General features: G+C 39.3%; 1 protein-coding gene across 4 annotated transcripts in view; it reads left to right on the top strand.

Annotated features, from left to right (window-relative positions):
- Positions 1 to 21,128, top strand: part of top3b (DNA topoisomerase III beta) — a 30,271-nt gene that overhangs the window by 8,673 nt on the left and 470 nt on the right. The window contains exons 1-17 of one of the 4 annotated variants that reach the window (XM_053419860.1): positions 3,252 to 3,502; positions 7,868 to 7,999; positions 8,310 to 8,416; positions 8,541 to 8,615; positions 9,537 to 9,733; positions 10,203 to 10,359; positions 10,446 to 10,559; positions 10,941 to 11,031; positions 11,544 to 11,698; positions 11,835 to 11,940; positions 12,733 to 12,879; positions 13,774 to 13,947; positions 14,450 to 14,578; positions 14,703 to 14,852; positions 15,862 to 15,962; positions 18,578 to 18,779; positions 19,610 to 19,797. In XM_053419860.1, the coding sequence (XP_053275835.1) occupies positions 3,433 to 3,502; positions 7,868 to 7,999; positions 8,310 to 8,416; positions 8,541 to 8,615; positions 9,537 to 9,733; positions 10,203 to 10,359; positions 10,446 to 10,559; positions 10,941 to 11,031; positions 11,544 to 11,698; positions 11,835 to 11,940; positions 12,733 to 12,879; positions 13,774 to 13,947; positions 14,450 to 14,578; positions 14,703 to 14,852; positions 15,862 to 15,962; positions 18,578 to 18,779; positions 19,610 to 19,797 (2,295 nt within the window). In that variant the 5' untranslated portion in view covers positions 3,252 to 3,432. Of the gene's footprint in view, positions 1 to 3,251; positions 3,503 to 7,867; positions 8,000 to 8,309; positions 8,417 to 8,540; positions 8,616 to 9,536; positions 9,734 to 10,202; positions 10,360 to 10,445; positions 10,560 to 10,940; positions 11,032 to 11,543; positions 11,699 to 11,834; positions 11,941 to 12,732; positions 12,880 to 13,773; positions 13,948 to 14,449; positions 14,579 to 14,702; positions 14,853 to 15,861; positions 15,963 to 18,101; positions 18,327 to 18,577; positions 18,780 to 19,609; positions 19,798 to 21,128 lie in introns of those variants that run through there. The other 3 variants (XM_053419862.1, XM_053419863.1, XM_053419861.1) reach the window with 3 other exon arrangements.

The following is a 21,128-nucleotide window of genomic DNA, read 5'->3' as shown; positions in this document are numbered from 1 at the left end:
TCAGCTTTACGGAACCTATGCAATATCAGTCCCATTTTCCACCTCCAGTATAAAAATGTTTCTTGATGCAAATGCATATCACCCATTTGCATTTAGATTTACATTTTTCATTTAGCTGACGCTTTTATCCAAAGCGAGTAAGCGACTAACAATAAGTGCATTCAACCATGAGGGTACAAACCCAGAACAACAAGAATCAATAAAGTACAATTTCTTCAAAAACAAACAATTACAAAGTGCTATAAGTAAGTGCCATTTAAGTGCTACTAGATTGTTAGTTCAAATTTGTATTGAAGGTATTGTCAGAAGAGGTGTGTTTTTAGTTTGCGGTGGGAGATGTATAGACTTTTTGCTGTCCTGATGTCAATAGGGAGCAAACAGTCGCGATTTGTGTTTAGTTCGAGGTGAGGGAGCAACAAGCCGATTGGCAGATGCAGAGCGGAGTGAACGGACTGGGTGTAACGTTTGACCATGTCCTGGATGTAGACTGGACCTGATCCGTTCCCAGCAGCAAGTACCAATGTTTTGGAACAGATGCGGACAGCCACAGGTAACCAGTGAAGGGAGCGGAGTAGTGTGAGTGAATTTAGGTTAAAAACCAGTCGAGCTGCTGCATTCTGGATGAGGTGCAGAGGCCGGATGGCACTAGCAGGTAGACATGCCAGAGGGAGTTACAATATTCTAGGCGTGAGATGACCAGAGCCTGGACCAGAACCTGCGCCGCCTTCTTGGTGAGAAGGGGGCGTATTCTCCTAATGTTGTGCAGCATGAATCTACAGGAACGTGTTGTTGCAGTAATGTTTGCAGTAAGGGAGAGTTTGCTGTCGACTGTCACAGCCAGGTTCCTATCAGTCTTGGTGGGGGCTAACATGGAGTTGTCAAAGGTAATGGTCAGGTCGTGGGTGGGAGAGTCTTTCCCTGGAAGGAAAAGTAGTTCAGTCTTCTCAAGGTTAATTTTCAGGTGGTGTGCAGACATCCACTGAGAGATGTCAGTCAGACAGGCAGAGATTTGTGCTGCTATACCTGTGTTTCAAATTAGGGAAAAGAGAGGATTAGTTGGGTTTTATCAGCATAGCTATGGTAGGAAAAGCCATGTGAGTGAATGACAGAGCCCAGACAGTAGGTGTACAGAGAGAAGAGGAGGGGACACAGGACAGAACCTCGAGGGACCCCAGTAGTGAGAGGACAAGATTCAGACACAGATCCTCTCCAAGTTACCCAATAACTGAATGCAAATATTCTATACATGTTTTCTTCCATTAACATGTTTCAATTTGTAATTGCACTGCATGTATTTTCTGTTTTTATGTCTGTGACTTTGTAAACCTGTTATTTGAAAACTGCCATAGAAATGAAGATTATTATAGTTATTATTTACATTACAGCTCCTATGACATCTCTGTAAGTAAATGTAAGACAAGGGGATCTACCACAGCAAATGTATCTTACCTACTCTATAATGACAGAGAACAGGAAATCATGGGAGGGCTAACTAAATGTACCATGTATGTATTTGGTGTGATTAATACTTTTTTTTTGGTATAAGGGTATATTTTATTTCACGGAACAGGTGTAAAAAGTGAAGCATATACACCTTGAGGAGCTGAATGGTAAAAGACAATATCTAGGGATGATAACTGTATTATCAGTTGTATATAGTATTACCTAAAACAAAATCAAGCAGCTCGTTCTGCTAGTCATTCATAAACATAAAAGACAAACATAAACAGAGTTAAGTAACAGTTCAGTTTGTTCAGCAACTTACCACTCAGTTTGTCTGTGATCATCATAGAATGGAAGAGTCAGTTAGTTCCTTCTGTTCAAGTCCTTTATCCACACACAAACAGACACACACACGCATATGCACACACAATAAAGACAATAGTTGGACTTTATACCATAAGATAGAGAAACAAGGTGAATGACTTTTACAATATCAAATCAGGCTGTTGTTTTATCAAACACTGATGGTTCAGGGCAAAGAAAGCGATCTATTGCTATGTTATGAACCATCCAGACCCCTCAGGTTGTTTGGAACAGGTCTGCTTTCTGTCCCCACAGTCAAAACTGAACATGGAGAAGCAACATTCAGTTTCTGTGCTCTGCAATTGTGGAACAAGCTCATGGAGAACTACAGGTCCACTGCAAATCTTAGTTTTTTTATTTAAATGCTGAAAACGTTCCTGTTTGCTATAGAATTTTATTAAATCAAATAATTTCCTCACACTGCATTTTCACTCTTTGATTTCTTATTGTATTTATTCAATTATTTCACTGTCTATGTACCTCTTTTAATTTTTGTCACAGTGTTTCACTTTTTACTGTACTGTGCTGCTCCTAGATAAATAACTTCTTATACACACTCCATACAGTTAAATTGATTCATTTGCAACAAATATCAATCTACACTTTTGTATGTAATCAGTTTTGTATTGTATTTGACTTCTTTACAGTAAGCCTCTTTCTACCCTGCTTTTATTTTAATTAAATTATTGCATTGCTGAGCTGACCGGTTTCTTTTAGCCAACATCTTTCATTGTACTCTTTACCAGGGCCGTGCAGAGACCTTTAGAGGGGCAGGTGCTCAAATTTCCAAAGGGGCACATGGAAAAAGGCACATATGCCGACATAACTTAAAGCTACAATTTGCTGTTGAGTGGGTTGCTGGAGAGGTTGCTGCTGTCAAAGGGCTGCATGGTTCTGAGACTCTAGACATTAGAAGGAACTGAGGAGAGATATTAGCTGATTAACAAGTTACGTGACAACGGCAAGATGCAAACACTTGTAAATATTACTGTTGCTGCTGTTGAAATCATATTTTGTCATATTACAAATCTAATCCTCTGAATTCATACATGTATTATATTTTTGATGATAATTAAATAAATAAAAAACAAGTAATGATAATTGGGAGGATGAGAAAATCACAGTTCAAATTCATTCACTTTAAGACTTATAATTAAAACACACACACACACACACACACACACACACACGCACACACACACTGTGCACACTGCTGAAAACCCGGCGTTGACGTTTTTCGTCCCGCTGTCTCAGACGGCACTGCAGTGTCCGCACACAAAAAAGAAAAAATATGCTCCGGCACACCCTCCTCCCCCGTTTTATGACCGCACAAGACAAATACAAATTGAAACTTAAACTTGTCATGGCGTCAGTTATATTTTATCCTGCAGAGGGCAGTATTACGCCTCGTAGTGTCTACGCTGCCAAATTACATGAGAAGAAGACATGTCACCGGAAGTAAATAACCTGAACTGCCATGGCAGCCCGCTTACTTTGTAAAATAAACGGGTAACAAGTATTTACGGGCAACATTGGTGATTTTTGAATAGAAGAACTGTTTCTGATCAGCGGAACTTATTGATAAAACTTCACTAGCTGTTCCTGAGGAAGTGGCAGCGTTTCAAAATGAGGACTGTTTTAATGGTGGCAGAGAAACCCTCCCTGGCTCAGTCCATCTCCAAAATCCTCTCTAAAGGTCAGTACGGGTTTCTAAAGGTGTAACCGGAGAAGTCATTATTCAGCACATAAAGACAACGCCAGGGTAAAAGCAGCAGATGAAAGTATCGTTGTCCTTTCGCTTTGTGGCAGAATACACTGCCTTCATTACTACAGCACATCGTGTCTGTGAACAGCCAGAAGATGGGAGGGAGCTGTATTAGTTAAAGGCATGTGGGTCAATAATGTAGATTTGAGTCGCTTTCCCATGCCCACATTCACCAAACCAGACAATTCTACATAAATACTTTCAAACGTTATTATAAATTTATATATTTTTTATATATATTTATAATTTAATTAAACGTGTTAAAACGTAACTGCTTTGCTCTCTGCACCACTGCAGTGTGTCTCACTAGAGAATATCAGGATGAACTCTTTACCCCTGCATTGACAAGCACAATACTCCATATGGACACAGTGATACCAGTTAGTGGAAAATACCTTTATTCACATTTATATGTATTGAATGGGGACAGTCTCAGTGTGCACTGGAAAACAAAAACAGTGAGTGATATGGACCATTTCTCAGAAAACTACCATCTCTGTCTGATTTAAACACATATTCCTGTTGTTGATGTTAGAGCAGTCCTTCCTATTTAGCTGTGCCTGGATATAGCACATATACAAGCTATGGTGATGAGCTCAAACTCCAGAGAGTAGCTGGTCGTGGGGAAGCAGCTGGGGTTTTTCTTGAGGACGGGCATCCTCAGGGACACAGGGATGGTCTCTAGACCAAAAGCGTTGTCAAGGCCCCTGCAGGAGTGGCTGGTGTGGCAGCTGGCCTCATGGATGACCTGAGGCACCCGGTTCAAGTCGATGTTCTCCCTGATGAGAGATGAGGAACAGGGGAGATCATAGTCGTTCTCCAGTTAACCTGGCAGACAAGCTGTCATGTGTACTATAAATAGACTGTTTGTGGCGGAAGAAATCAAGTGATAGTCATCTAATGGGTTAATTAACCCTCTGATCCATCCACTAAATTCTGCACTATGTAGCTCTGCCGTACAGAGCGATCTCATACTTATTAGACATTACACTATATTGGGGAAATTTATTTTGGCACATAAGAAGTAATATTTAATTTATATTTCAGTTTGTATACAGAATCCATCACTGGTTTTCTAACCTTTGGTGGCTCAGATAAGAAAAGCAAATGTTATGTTGAATGTGATCTCCTTTAAATCACATTGAGATAAGAAAAAGTCATAAAACAAGTTGTGCTTGAGTGTATATAACATTATATATATTTATACTAATATATACATTTGTTACAATATGGTAGTTTTATGCAAAACCACGTAAAAGTCTGGTACTGAAATGATGAGTCAACAATATCTCAGCCACTTGACAGAAAATGTATCGACTACCTCAACAACTTTAACAATTACTCAGCAATATCTCAAACAAAAATACCCAAACATTAACTTGTTAGGATTTTGTCCTATAGCAAAGTGAGTGACATGAAGATGTCACATCGGATGGGATATTATTCAGTACTGAAGAAAATCTTGAGTTGCAGCCTGACATAAATACTGACATCAGTGTATGCCACACCATAAAAGATGGATAAGGTTTGAACTGATGTCTAGTGCAGTGAATTGTGCTCTACGATTATGCTTGACATCATACAAAGTAGATTTCAGTTTCAGATTTACAACTTCTAAATACTTTATGATTTCTGCTTCCAGCTTCTTAAATGTTATTTTTACGTTTTGAATAGTCTTCTATGAAAGTAGATTTATTATCTTTGGACTATTGATCAAACAAAACTAAACAGTTGATCTTATGACTGGAATTGTACTGACCAAAAAATGTATCTATCGAGTCATAAAATAATTGGCAAATGAGTTAATAATAAATAAAATATAGCAACCCTTGTTTAAACATGAACATGATGCGTTGCCCTTATTCTCTACTCAGTTGATACCTCTGCAAATTATTGAATCTCTCCACTATGCAAAGTGGAATCAGATTCTGGGCAGCCACAATTGATTATTTTCATTACTGAATAATCTGTCATTTATTATTTTCTTCAATTATTCAGTTAATTGTTGGTCTATGAAATGCCAGAAAGCCGTGAATTTGTCAATATGTCTTCTTCTTATTTTAACAACAACCCATTTAAGAAGCTGGAAAAGTTTGTTTTTTTGGCATTTCTTGAAAATGTAATATAAATTAATATACTATAAAATTATTAATTGTTAAACTCCCAGTTCTTATTGTTACTAAACTATCTAAATCTCAAGTTTTGTCAGATGAACGTTGCAAAATCTGAAAATCTTGAATTTGAAATGAAGATTTGAGAAGCCAGGTGTGCAATTAAATAAATCGTATAATCTATTCATCCACTGACCCTTTCTACACCAATCGCTTCTGTTGAGGATATTTTTTTGGGTTGAAGATTAATTACAAGCGATGCGTGTCCCTATGCACTCACACATAGCTCCAGGTTGCGATGCTGCGCTCGTTGATGTGGCTGGGCAGGTTGACAAGCTGGCTGTAGTAGTCCTGCAGGCTGTACGTGCAGAAGGATTCGTCCACACACTGATTGCCTAGTGGGATAGCCGAACACTGGTGGAGGGCCAGCAGGCCCAGCAGAAAGACGCGCAGCAGCTAGAAACAAAGAAAACCAAGATTGTTTCAAGTGTTGACTGATTTCTCTGCATCAGCTGCCTGGAGATGTATAGTGTTTGTCTTATTGGCCTTTTACAGAGCTGTACACATTTAAACATGTTAACGTGACCAGTCACTGACTTTCTTGATCCGCCTGTCTTCTTCCTTTATTAGGTCACAGGCAGAAAACATGGACTGGCAGGTGTTTCATTCTGTATTTACAGAGTTTTTAGTTGCTCACCAAATTGACAGTGAGCTGACTTAGAATTTCTTGTGTGAGTTGTTATTTTGATTCCTGTTGATCTTGTTTATTTACTCTTTGATAAAATAATATATCATGGTAAATAAATCTGTAATTATTTAGCACTTTTCTAGTCTTGATGATCCATGTGTTGCTTGACCAAGATAACAAGATTGCTCTTGCTACATCCGTCTTGTGCATCTTCAGGAGCACTGTCTGTAATAAAGCAACACTAGACTAAAAATGAAGAAAAAGAGGATGATTGTATCCAATTGTATCCCTTTTGTATCGTCCTTACAGCAATTGTCTTATCTTAATTTGTTTTGCTGTGGTGAACGTCTGTCAGTCCTTTATGCAGGTCCTGACAAAAAAATCGGAACAACCATTGGGTTGCTATGGTGAGCCCCAAACCTTTTAACTAGTGACTTACTCAGCACAAAGTACAATTTTGTACAGTACTTCAAAAGCTGATCAACCAGTTACATTAAATATGAAATAAAATATTTTTAGTAAAAACACCCATAAAGATTTCTAACTCAGACTGCTGAAATCTCACATCAGCTTCCACTGGACTGCTGAGTGCAGAGAAGTGACCTCACCGTTCACTGTGAAAGGAAAGAACGATTACAGCTAACAATAATCTTTTTCAATTTGCGTAAAGGTAAACTGGGAACGGCCAGTTGTATGTAACCCACTTGGTAGCTGTGGAAAACAGTTTGTTTGTGACCCAATTTTTTAAAAATAAATACAAATTTAGTCACAAAAAAAGAAGGGTTTCAGTCATCGTCAACATCAATGTAACGCCAGATGTCTTACCTGCAGCTGTTCCATTTTTGAGGTTTATGAAGTGAGGAGCGTGTGATGGAGATTCTGTTCTTTTCCTTGAGGATCTTTTTGTTTGTCTGACAACCATCTCTGATCCTGCTTTTATATATATACACTGTATTTCTTGCAGTAGATACTATCTGACAGTAGTGACGTTTGTGTGTGTGTGTGTGCGTGTGTTGGGTGGGGGTCACTCGTGTTCCCATCACAACAGTTTGTGTCCATGTTCCTGTCATTAGCATTCAGCCTTGAGACAAGTCATTTCATTCAGAGAGGACATTAGCATGTAGCATTGAGCCAAGATAAAGGACTTCTGCCCTGACTCGCTTGCCACCGCTCTGACGTTCTTGAAGTCCACTTCTGACTCATTGCCATTATGTGAAGTTTTTGAGTGTTTCAAAGTTTCAGCAAGATCAACTAATTTGATATTCCCAAATAAATATAACTATATAACTAGCTCACTTTCCTTGGAAACTGACAGCATAACTTTGGAATCCCATTATTGATTGTTCAGAATTACTGCTATTGATCAGTTTGTGTTCATTTTATTAAAACAACTTTAGTAGGCTACAAACAATTGCATTTGAATGATCTTGGTGTCCTGTAAGTGACTACATTTTTTTCTATAGGCTGATTAACAAATCATTCGTTCTCGGCTTTTAGGAAGTTGTACGAGTCGCAAGGGGCTCAATGGAGCATGCTCAGTGCACGAATACACCGGCAGCTTCCAGGGCCAGAGCGTACGCTTTAAGATGACTTCTGTTTGTGGACATGTGATGAGTCTGGATTTCATCGGTGGGTATCTTTTACTTTAGAACTTGCTCACTGTCTAACACAGACTTACACACAGCTCATCGCATATTTTTCAGTTATCTTTATCTGCATTAGGAAATAAAAAAATCCTCGGTACATTCCATAATAGGAGTTCATCTTAAACGGTCAACTTCTTCATTATACTCCTCATTATGTCTTGCTTTATACAAAAACTAGGAAAGACATTTTACACTTTGATTTGCATTTATTTGGGTTTCAACCACTTCAGTTTGATTTTAATTTCTTGGAGTTACTAAGTAGTTTTACCGCTTGGTCCTTTTATTTTCTAAAGGAAAGTACAACAATTGGGACCAGGTGGATCCTGCAGAACTCTTCAGCACAGCTCCAGCAGAAAAGAAGGAGGCCAACCCTAAACTCAACATGGTCAAGTTCCTTCAGGTACATTATTAGAGGTTGACCCAGTAATTGGGTTTCAGAAGACATCATGTTGCTTTCTGTGTGACCTGGAGGTCAGTGTATCATGCCTTGTTTTTTTCAATACTCTTTTCTGTTGTCATGTCAGGTTGAAGGTAGAGGCTGTGACTACGTGGTTTTATGGCTGGATTGTGATAAAGAAGGCGAGAACATCTGTTTTGAGGTAATTCCGACCCCATTAACATCTGACAATAACATGTGATCTGTATCAGGTTATGTCATGTTAATAATGACATCCAACCCATGGCTCTGTGCATTTTAACCTGGCATAAAATGCGTTCTTCCTATCCCAATTGTGAAACTGCAAATGATTTAAAATGGATTCACTCACTAGTCAATAAACATGCCCTAACTCTAATCCTAACTCCTCCCAGATCAGGTTCACAAATATTGCTGTACAAGCTTTTCTTTTTCCTTTGCTGAAGGAGGGATCAACCCAAACAGGCCCCTTTTCAAAAGGGTCAAAAAATCCATTAACACCCACTAACATCTGACTTTTATCTTAAATGGGAAATTATTTAATCTGTGTTCACTCCCGGGTCAGGATGCTCTGCAATACATGTTTTAACCTGGGTGAACGTGGTGATTTCTTCGTCTTCATCTTTTTGGCAGTATGGAAGCTGGCCACTGTACTTTTTCTGCAAAATGTTATGATGCGCAATGAACAAGTACAATGAAAGAAGCTACAGTGCTCTTGTAAGTCTGAGGGAAGCTGCAGAGTTGCTGTTAGTTATCTTTTTCTTCATCAGTATTAGCGTCTCCTGTCACATTACACATAGTCATTGTGCAGCTTTATTTACAACCAGTCCAGTAGTAATGTAACCTAGTGGTGACAGCCTCTCTGGTTTGTCTACACCCTGAATAACAGTGATGTACAAGTTTTACCCTATGTCATAGCTTAGTGTTACAAATGGAACTGAGCATGCGTGACCAAACCTAGGTGTGATGTTGTAGTTGCGTGAGAGATTTGTACCAACCAAGCCAGAGCAGTGTTTTTTTTCCCTCGCTAGGAATCACAAGGTTTCTGTTCCTGCAAATAGTTAGATTTTTCTACTGCTCAATTATATTTATTTTGCCTTTTAAGGTACTGGATGCCATCCAGCCAGTGATGAACAAGGGGAGTTCCATGGATCAGAGTGTTTACCGCGCCAAATTCAGCTCCATTACCGACACTGACATCTGGAATGCCATGAACTGCCTCGGAGAGCCCAACCGCAACGAGGCGCTGTCAGTGGATGCTCGACAGGAGCTGGACCTGCGTATTGGCTGTGCATTCACCCGGTACACTTCTCTCTCCAGCCACATGCAACAGCCTAGAAATTTGATGCTTAGCTAGAAATAATCTGACCAAGGAAATTCTGAGGCTAAGAATGATGGCCTGATTCCTTTTCAAGACATTGATTACCAGTACATTATTAATTTAATTGATTATTACTTTGTAAAATTCAGGGGAAAATATATTATATTCACATAATCAGCTGTTATTAGATTGAAAACCTTGGTTTGTGATACAGAGGTTGAAACATAATAACCACAAAATGGTGTAAATTTTTGAATGCAGTTGTGATGTAAGAAAGATGCGGGGTCAGTCACTATTCCAAGTGTAATTGCACCCTCATACAAAGTTCTTTGTCCATGTAGTTAGAACTGCTGATTTAATAAAAAAAAAAATTGGATTCATTAGATTCTTTTAGCTTATTAAACCATCCCACAGCAACTACCTGACAACTGTGGGTCAAATATTTTTCAGGTTCCAGACCAAGTATTTTCAGGGCAAATACGGTAATCTAGACTCTTCCTTGATCTCATTCGGACCATGCCAGACCCCCACCCTTGGCTTCTGTGTGGAGCGCCATGACAAGATCCAGTCCTTTAGACCAGAGACTTACTGGATCCTCCAAGCAAAGGTAAATCTCCACGTTCACTCTCCTTGATGCGTGTCAACGATCGTTTGCTGCAGTACTACAGTTTCAGACATGCTCTGTGTTCACAGGTGTTCAAAGGAAAGGATAACCCACTGATGCTGGACTGGAACAGGGTGAGGGTCTTCGACAGGGAGGTTGGTCAGATGTTTGTCAATCTTGCTAAGACATCGAGGGAGGCCAAGGTAAGAGCAAAAGCCTATTAACGCCTAGTTTCCTCTGGTCACTATTATCAAGTGTATTAATGTATGTCATCTAGAGTGACAGTAATACAGACAATTTTTTTTCAAATGTAATTTGAATGATTTAAATAATACAGAACCTCCTGTAATAAGGTATGTAACCCTAACCCTAACCCAACCTTCAACATAAGTTTTTTTTTTAAATTCCTGAGGAATGATGATTTGATCGTATAGACCGAATTGTCTGATTATATTAACTTGCCTAACTTCTACCTTACCTCAGTCAGCGTTTTTTTTCCATTGTACTTGTAGGATGAGATAAAGGTATTTTTCCTATCAAACCGGACCGCTGATGTAAGCTGTTTAATACTTCTCCTATTACAGGTGGAGTCGGTGAGTGAGAAAGAGAAGGCCAAGCAGAGACCCCAGGCCTTGAACACAGTGGAGATGTTGCGAGTGGCCAGCTCTTCTTTAGGTACATTTACATCAACATAAGCAACATTTTGTTTGTGAATATTTTGTGATTATGTAGTGACCGAGCCCGACCAGTGTTTTGTTTTTTCCGTCCGAAACCGGCTCGACGCATCGGGTAGTCACATTTTACAGCCGGTCACGTCACAGAGTAATGGAGTCTTATCACATTATGAGAAGAGAGTTGTTCACTTCACTCTTAAGTAACTTGCAGCAGTGAAATCTAATGTTAAAGATCAAATAAACACTGAACTGATTTTGAACTAACACACCATTTTTTTCGTTAAATGTCCAGTGTAATCGATTGCCCCTTTGTTATCATGAGTTTATTACACAGTAGGAAGGTTTCCACAATGTTATAAAAACATTTTCTGCGAAAACTTAAAAGAATTATAGACATCATTCAAGATCACTCTATTTTCTAATCTCAGAATAATGCAACTTAACTGCCAGTTCTTAGCTTTGCGACTATGTAAGAAAAAGAGAAAATATTCCTGAGAGTTTTTTTTACCCCAGGCATGGGTCCCCAGCATACCATGCAGATTGCGGAGCGACTTTATACACAGGGATACATCAGCTACCCACGTACTGAGACAACCCACTACCCAGAGAACTTCGATCTGAAAGGAACACTGAAGCAGCAGACCAACAATCCCTTTTGGGCAGAAGAGGTGAGGGTCGCCCTGGGTTCAGGGATGCATTGAAGGTCAGCTGTCTGTGCCTACAAAAACGGGTTCATTTTATTCATGCTCAAGAACAGGAAGTGAACACAAGAATTTGTTTCCAAAAACATGTTTCCCATCTCAGGTGAAGGCTCTGCTTTCAACTGGACTGAACCGACCCAGGAAAGGATCTGATGCTGGAGACCATCCACCCATCACTCCGATGCGTGCTGCCTCCGAGGGGGAACTGGGTGGGTCATGTAACTCATTACATAATTGATTATAGTAATTGATCATGAATATCAACTCTTAGAGTGAGAGAGAGTATAGGGAGAGAGGGTGAGACATCATCTGTCAAAGCAGCTCTTCTTTACAGAGCCCCTCTGGTGACATTTATGAAAAACAATTCCCTGGCCACGAAATAATAACGCATGGGAACAAGATAATAAGTTGTGGCCCTGAGTTATGGATCTGCTCTGTAATAAGACCTGGTGAATAGAACTTGGGAGCCTCTTGGAATAAGACATGAACGTTTCACTTAATCACATGATGTAGCTTCTATAATGGGCTTGAGGCCACACTCTGGTGGAAATGTTTGCAATTAATAATAAAAAGTTAGTGGCCAAGCAATATTGTTTTTCCCCTAATGTCACTAGAGGGGTACTTGTCTTATGATTGATGGAATAGAAATATTGTTAGTGAATGACAGCCAGATTTTTATGACTTATTAACATTGATCACTTAATCACTTGATTTACTGAATTTACAAACATCTCTTTTACCTCTTCGTATCATCCCTGCAGATAATTTTGTATTTTTATGGCCAGATTTCTGCCTCTTCCCCAATTCAATGGAGGTTAATGAAATTTAGTTTGTCTTGATGTGTCCTATAAAATTCAGCATCAATTTCAATGTCACCATATCCTAACTAAAACAGTGTCCCTATCAATCAAGTAAAGATTTTTGCTGCTCCTCACTTTGACAGACATATTTTCACTCTTAACCTCTAACCCAGGAGCCCTTTCTCTTCTGCTCCTCCACAGGCAGTGATGGCTGGCGGCTGTACGAGTACATCACACGGCATTTCATTGCCACAATCAGTCAGGACTGCAAGTACCTACAGACCACAATAGACTTCAGCATTGGCCCAGAGGCCTTTTCATGTTCTGGCAAAACCCTGATCTCACCAGGTACACACTCAGTCAGCTGTGCTCATAAATGCAAATGCTTGCTTCTTGAGTACCAAGCTGCTTACACTTTGCACATTTATAGCTCCAATGCTAACAATGATTTTTGATAAAGTAAGGACTATAGTTTGGTATATATAGTAAAGTGATTAAATTATCACACATGTATCTCTGTTTAATTAGTTTAGTGTATTTTCTCTCAGCTTTTGAGAAGTTGCTTGTCTGGCTGCTGCTGCTACTACTGCTACTAATAATAATGTGTTCTTAAATAACATTTCAAAACAATAATCCAATATACCCTAACATACATTTTTTCTATTTTAACTCAAATCTGATCATTTTAGCATAATCTGATCATCCCACCTATGCAAACTTCATGAACTAGTGCACTGCCTGTTCTAAACCTACTGGTTTGGAATGGGCTGTTTGTTTGCAATGCTGCACATAGAGCTAAACTGAAGAATCAGTTGTCATAAACGCGATATTGTGGTGATGGTCAATGTCACTAACATTGATGAGTCCCAGCCGCCAGTGCTACAGAGCGCTTCTCACCTGTTAATTAAAACTGCAATCATGTCGAACGTTTGTGAACTTGTGTCCAAATTGCACCAAGATATACGTTCAATTCGTTCCATGCAACTCTGAAACACACATTTCTTCCCGAAACAATATGTGATTCCCCAGTTAATGTGATGCAGTTGATTGATTGATTTAACAGATTTACGAATGTTAGCAGGTGACTGATTTACACATTACTCAGGTTTCCTTAAATTTTATTGATGCAAGTCTATTAAATCAATAGTTTATTATGTGCTAGTTAGGAAAAACCTTGTGCACAAATGCACATGATTGATAACAACTTAGTCCTTGCTAAGTGTATTTTTGATTGATTCCCAGGTTACACAACAGTGATGCCCTGGCTGGGAATCCCGCTGGAAGAGAACTTGCCAGAATGTGAGCGTGGAGATACTTTCACAGTAGACGAGATCAAGCTGGTGGAAAAGCAGACCAGCCCCCCGGAATATCTGACTGAGGCCGAACTCATCACACTCATGGAGAAACATGGCGTTGGTATACCTCAGTACTGCCTATTGGATAAACAGTTATTAATGTCTTATAACTGAAAATATAAGAAAGGAAACAGACTGCGCAAAATGTTGAACTCATGGTGATAAGTATTAATACAATTTAATGAGGGTTGAAAACACGAGTATAGGAATTGTCCCAAGTGCCCTCTCATCCATATAGCTAAGGTTCTATGTTCAGTCTTAACCTTGGACTCAGAGGTTGGGAAGCTAATCTCACCACTGGTCCACTGATTTTTATTGATCATCAATCATGAATGAATCATGAATCATAATAAGGTACTGATGTCAGTTTCTTGGCCACCCATACTAATTATATCTAATCAATAAGTTTTTTTGGACTTTTATGGTTTATAAAACTTACCTCTTGTTACTGTTCTTTATTAATCTTTATATTTCAAAGAGGACTTGCATCAGAGCATTAATCTGTGAAGGAATAACAATAATACCAGGAGAACAGTTTTACAGTTTCTGCCTCTCGCCTCCAGGTACTGATGCCAGCATTCCTGTCCACATCAACAACATCTGCCAGAGGAACTATGTCACAATAGAGAATGGACGCAAGTTGAAGCCAACAAACTTGGGCATTGTCCTGGTTCACGGCTACTACAAGATAGGTAATTTGCCTTTTATTATTGTGCATTCTCCTACATCTATTAGAGATTGCTAGATGCTAATCCATTACAGGTTTTTTAAATAATGCTGAATCATCTTTGAAAACTGTGTGTCTGTGTTTTACAGATGCAGAGCTGGTTTTACCCACTATACGCAGCGCAGTAGAGAAGCAACTGAACCTTATTGCACAAGGTAAAGCCAACTTCCAACAGGTCCTTCAGCATACGCTGGACATCTTCAAGAGGAAGTTTCACTACTTTGTGGATTCTATCACTGGTACGTTCAACGCAGCTCTGTCAATATCTGCAAACATTTGAGTTTTCTTTAATTACATCTGACATAAACAAGCATTGGCTCTGACATTAAACTGTAGGCTGCTGCAATGTAGCCACGAAAGGGTTACTGTGTTAAAGGAAGTACCATGTGTTGACCTTAAGAAGTACCATGTGTTGACCTTAAGAACGTGGATTGGCTGCTTATGTTTTCCATTTTTTTCTGATGCTGGTGGACTTTGTTGAATTTGAGGACTAAATTAATCAGTAAAATTTAATTTGTCTAGCCCATATTCATGAATCAAGATTTGCAACATAGTACTTAACAAGGTACAACCCAGGTCAACAAGAGTGTGGAAAAACTACCCCAAAATACCTGTTAACAAGGAAAAAATTTAGAAACCTCAGAGAAGGTTGCGAGTTAGGGGATCTCTCACCAAGGACAGACAGAAGTGTGATAGATGTCACGTGTAACGGATCACATCAACAAAGTAACAATATTTAGAACATTGAAGAGAAAATACTGACAGATGAAGGGAGCAATAATGACAATGACAATTTTAATGATTTGATATATTGCAAATAACGTTACTATATGTGATTATATATATTGATGTCAAAGCAATGTAGTTGTAATCATAACTTGTAGACTATTTTCTTTTTAAGTATCCTATAATTAAGCAATTACATTGCAAACCCTCTGCTCACAGCTCTATATGAATCAATGAACATAAAGCATAGCCACTGCACAGTGGTCATCTCAGTCTTAGTAATGATGCATGTGGAAATGCTTATAGTGGAGATACGGTGCATACTGTCACACATCCAATGCTTAAATTCAATTTAGCTGAACCCCTGTGAGCTAAACTACCTTGCTGTCGTCAATTCAGTTGTTTCCCACAGTGTTCTGCACCTCATTATGCATCAAACTCGTAGACGTAATGAATGTATATGAATGAATATTAATCTAAGTAATGCAACTCCATCTCACAGTGTATGTCTTTGTTTTAAAGGTATGGATGAGTTGATGGAGGTCTCCTTTTCCCCCATTGCTGCCTCAGGGAAGCCACTGGCCCGCTGTGGCAAGTGCCACCGCTTCATGAAGTACATCCAGGTCAGCAGAACTGTCTAAAGTCCAGTTAGAATTTAAACCGACTAGATTTTATCATCAGCGAATCTACATCATGACATCATGACGGCCGGCATCTTCAGCCACTGTGTCCTGGTTCTGTGCGTTTGCAGCAACAGCAGACACTGGCCAAGTCGAGGACATGTTTAATATTTGTTGCTGCTGTCTTCTTCAATAGATGGCTATATGGGGATAAGCCAAATCTGCAATGCGATGTTGACATCTAATAGAGCTGTGCGCTAAAAGCTAAAGCGGCGTCAGTTTCTAGAGCCACCATACAGGAATCATAATTTCCCCAATGTCCCATGTAAACACCATATCCTGAATGTGATCAATATCAGGACAAGCTTCACAACTGGGATACTAGTGCCCATGAAATTGAGTCCTAGGGGCAACCAGCCCAGGGGCCTCATTAATAAAACAGTGTGTAGGATTCATACTAATAGCATACGTGTATGCAATAGCCAAAATTGGCGTAAACAGAAACTATCAGAATGTGAGGGGAATTATTGTATCAACTGTGTGTAATTTAGTTATCCAAAACGGAAAGATTATTAAATTCAGAGCAGCTCACATGTTCCTAATCTATCAAATTTAACAGAATTATTATTATTATATGCACGGAATCAGTTCAGCACAAAAATCACAGATCACAGATCTATAGAATCTATATCAGCTGATTAGTCATCGCTGAACCCTTGTTTCCTCCTTATCCTTCCATTCGTGTGCATCCATTACGCCTGAGTGTCACCACAGTATTTATATATTTAGAGCATCGGACCGAATACTTCACACATCAGTGTATCTCAACCTCCACTCTTGGATATTATTTGGAAATAGAAGATTGAGTAGTTTTTCTTTATATTTAGTGAGTGATCTCCAGTGTGCTCTGTGCGCCTGATGGCACAGTCATGTTCATTGCAGCAATGTTTCAAACACTCGTCCTGGATGATAGACCTAAAGTGTTAGACGATATTATTAAAAACAAATAATGACTCAGCTCTGCAACTCCGCTGTTTAATGGTATCTGAACCTAATTTGCTGTAAATTGTTTTATATCTTTATCAATTGAAGGTACTTATGGAACAGTTATGTTGCTAGAGCACAAATAACACTGTTGGTTTTAATGTTTATGAAGAAGTTGATTAATAATCTGCCTCAGGCCACCACCTCATGTCTGCATCGTCATTTTCCCATCTACAAAATGTTCGTACGCATGGGCCAGAGTTTGCGTGAGAAGAGATCTATGCCATTTTTAGGTCCCGTTTTGTGCGAACGCAACGGTTATAAAAGAGGACCCTGGCTAGAAGACCTCAGTGCATGGTGATATAAGGTAGAAGCAGTTCTAAGATGTACTTAGGTTCCTGACCATGCAGTGAGAACAAGAACTGTAAAAATAATCCTGAACTTAATTGGAAGTCAATGTGAGGAACATAGGAAAGGTGTGATGTGGGTCATTTTATTATTATTATTATTATCTCCCCACTTGCTACTGTACATCCTTGTGACCATTAAAAGTCACACAGTGTCCCAACTCGGTTAGCCCTTGTGGTTTGCATTGTCACTAAGTGATTTTGTCTTGCTTTGTGTGGAACAGTGAATATTCATTCTTAATTTTCTTATTTAATAAAGAATTGTTTTTCGTAATTTTTTATTTTCCTTTTAAATATGTCACTATGTTCATAATCACGTAGAAATTAAATATGCAATAGTTTAATCAGTTTGTATGGAAGTATAGTGGTAAATTTTGGCTTTTACAGCTAATTGCTGGTTGCTTCATTTCCTTTTAGAAAGCCATGGGAGGGATCATTAAGGCACCATTTATCGTCCTCTCCGAACCACATAATGTTGAGCTCTGGCCTTCAAAGTTCATCTGACGTACTTAATTACCAATTCCACCTGATGGAAGAACTACTTTTGAATTCATGAATAAACCATGAGGCTGCAGATCTAAGTCATTGACATTCAATCTGAATATGTGTGTAATAGGTTACGTGTGATTGTTAAGTGCCGTGTTCTAGTGGAAACCACAAGGTAGGCCTTGTATGAAGTCCTATGGGAGGCACGTCAGACGAGGAACTATGTACGTCAGTGTAGGTCCTGAAAGTGTACATTTCCTTTTAGAAAGCCCTGGGAGGGATCATTAAGGCACCATTTATCGTCATCTCCGAACCAAATAATGTTGAGCTCTGGCTCTGGGGCGGTGTGGCCAATGGGGTAGAGCGGGCGTTCTCCAACATGAAGGTTGCCGGTTCAAACCCCACTCTTCCCCATCTGCATGCCGAAGTTTCCTTGGCAAGATACTGAACCCCTAAGTGGCCCCTCATAAATGTTGAGTATACTAAAAATGTAAGTTGCTTTGGACAAAAGCGTCAGCTAAATGACATGTAATGTAATGTACATATACAAGTTTATGTAACTACTGATATTTGCATAATGGTTTCAACTGCTTAATGTTAAATTAGACATACAGTGGCTTTTTAACATTATAGCCCCCAGTGACCACAGTACCGGTAACTGGTTAGATGAAGACTGTCTAGAATGTTTGATACAAAGTGAAAAATTGTTTCATCACATCTGATCCAAAAATGTATCTGCAGGCCAAGCCCAGCAGGCTCCACTGTTCCCACTGTGATGAGACATACAGTCTTCCACAGAATGGAGCTATTAAGCTGTACAAGGAGCTCCGCTGTCCACTGGATGACTTTGAGCTGGTGCTGTGGACCTCTGGGGCCCGGGGCAAGAGCTACCCACTATGCCCTTACTGCTACAGCAACGCACCTTTCAGGGACATGAAAAAAGGTAGAAAAGAAACCTGTATCTTAAGTCAGTCATTCTTGTTGTTGTGATTACTAATATCATAAGTCATAAGTCACATAAGTCATAATTACATGTATTCATTTTGTCTGATTTTATTTTTTTCAAAAGGGTTACTTGGACATTTAAACAGTTTCAGGCTGTCAAATACATCTTGGAGATTTTTTGGGGGACTGTACAGAAGTTGGTGTATGAATAACAATTTGTCACATACTAACACTCTACTATTAGGTGAATATATACAATCTCCCTAGTAACCCCACATGGGGTAGTATGTCTTCCTCAAGTCCGGCTCCTCTACCAGAGGCCTGGGAGTTTGAGGATTCTGCATAGCCACTCTCCCAGTTTTGGGGTCACAGCCCCTAATGCTCCTACTAACACAGGGATTGCTTTGGATTTCACCATCCACATCTGTTGTAGTTATTCTTTCAGTACGTGGTACTTCTCGATCCTCTCATTTTTTCTGATGTAACTGTCAGCTGGAATTGCCACATCTATCACTACTGCCCTCTTCTGTTCTCTGTCCACCACCACTATGCCCAGTTGGTTAACCATCAGCAGTTTATCAGTCTGGAATCTGAACTCACACAGGATCTTAGCTCAGTTGATCTCAACCACCTTTGGTGGTACGTCTCATCGGGACTTGTGTACCTTCATACTCGGGACAGATGATCCTGTACACTATCCCAGTTAATCATGAATACGTGAAAACCCAACAATTGTGGCAACAAACCAAATGCAAACCTTTTTCTTGTAAATCTGACCATTAGTCCTTTGTAATCTTCTTACGTCTTTTTAATACCTGTTTTTCTCAGGTATGGGATGTAATGAATGTACTCATCCATCCTGTCAGCACTCTCTCAACTCTTTGGGCATTGGACAGTGTGTGGAGTGTGATACTGGGGTGTTGGTGCTGGATCCCACCTCGGGGCCAAAATGGAGGATGGCCTGTAATAAATGCAACGTGGTGGTCCACTTCTTTGAACATGCACACAGAGTGCAGGTAAGACTAGTCCTACATCTTTTCATGAAAATCATATTTACATATACGTATAAATGTATATAGTAGGGCTGTGAAATGATTACAATTTTTAATCAAATTAATCACAGGTTTCTATGGATTAATCATGATTAATCACATTACCGATTTTTTCGGAATATTTTTGTGAAAACAAGATTTATGACATTTAACTTTTTTTTTGTGCTGCAACTCAGCAGTTCTTCAGCAGTTATCATTGCTTTTCCATATGGAACATTAATATAATCTTCATACTAAACAGAATTCGGGCTCCTTAGCCATTGTGTGGTTGAATAAAACTTTTTTTTTTAAATTAAACAGAAATTATTTGAGCTTCTTAGCCATAGGATGGTTGACCTTTTTTATATCTTTTGTCACACAACCATTAACCACACCATGATACAATCTAATGCCTCTAAAGGCCCTCTTAGCTACTCGGTCTTTAGCCAGTTGGTGAGGCAAACTAACTTGTTCAAATTCTCTGACAGTAAAGCTGACCGCTTCTTTTGCACAATGTGTCCGGCGAGTGAGTCTGGTTTGGCGCATTCCACTTGAACGCCCCTCGCCGACCAACACATGCTTCGCGTTGCGGTGGTTAGGCGGGTATTGCTACGGTGAAACGATAACGTCTTCTCGCAGAGTGTGCATATCACCTTGGTTTTACTGAATGTTCGATCTTTGTTTTTTTGGAACACGATCTTCCCGTCCAGAAGGTCCTCAGGTTCATCAGAATTATCCATGTTGTTTGTTTGTTTGAATGGCAGCTGCCGTCTGACTGCATTAGAGCGGCGACTAGTGCAGAGGCGGCGGAATTGGAAGGTCCTTCTGCGCATGCGTTAAATGCGTTAAAAAAAACAAACGAATTAATCCTGTAATTTAATCATAACGCGTTAACGCGTTATTTTTCACAGCTCTAGTATATAGTTTACCAACCAAGAAAAGAAGCCATACAAACATATGATTTATCTGATAAATGCTCCTTTAGCCAGTACCGATGCACTAAATTTAAGTAAATTATATTTCCCTTTTTTTGTAATAATCAGTTCCATGTTAATGTATCACTTGAATGGGTATCAGTGAAGGGATATTTAACGTCTGTTAAATTACCTTCAGGACACACCCAGATTTAGTTACTCCTGTCTCTTCTGAAAGTGTCCACAGTTCTCCTTTTTTCCAACATTTTGAACGCAGTCTAGGAGATTCAGTTCTTAAAAGTGAATTTTAAACTCAATTGTGGTCTGATTTGAACTCAACTCTTTAATGTTTCATCATCGTATTAATCACCTCTAACAGTTTCTCTTGATCCTGTATGCTTC

This window comes from Pleuronectes platessa, chromosome 4 (genome assembly GCF_947347685.1).
Source record: "Pleuronectes platessa chromosome 4, fPlePla1.1, whole genome shotgun sequence".
Classification (NCBI taxonomy): domain Eukaryota; kingdom Metazoa; phylum Chordata; class Actinopteri; order Pleuronectiformes; family Pleuronectidae; genus Pleuronectes; species Pleuronectes platessa.
The sequence above is the reverse complement of the archived record's forward strand: the minus strand, read 5'-3'. Positions and strand labels throughout refer to the sequence as shown.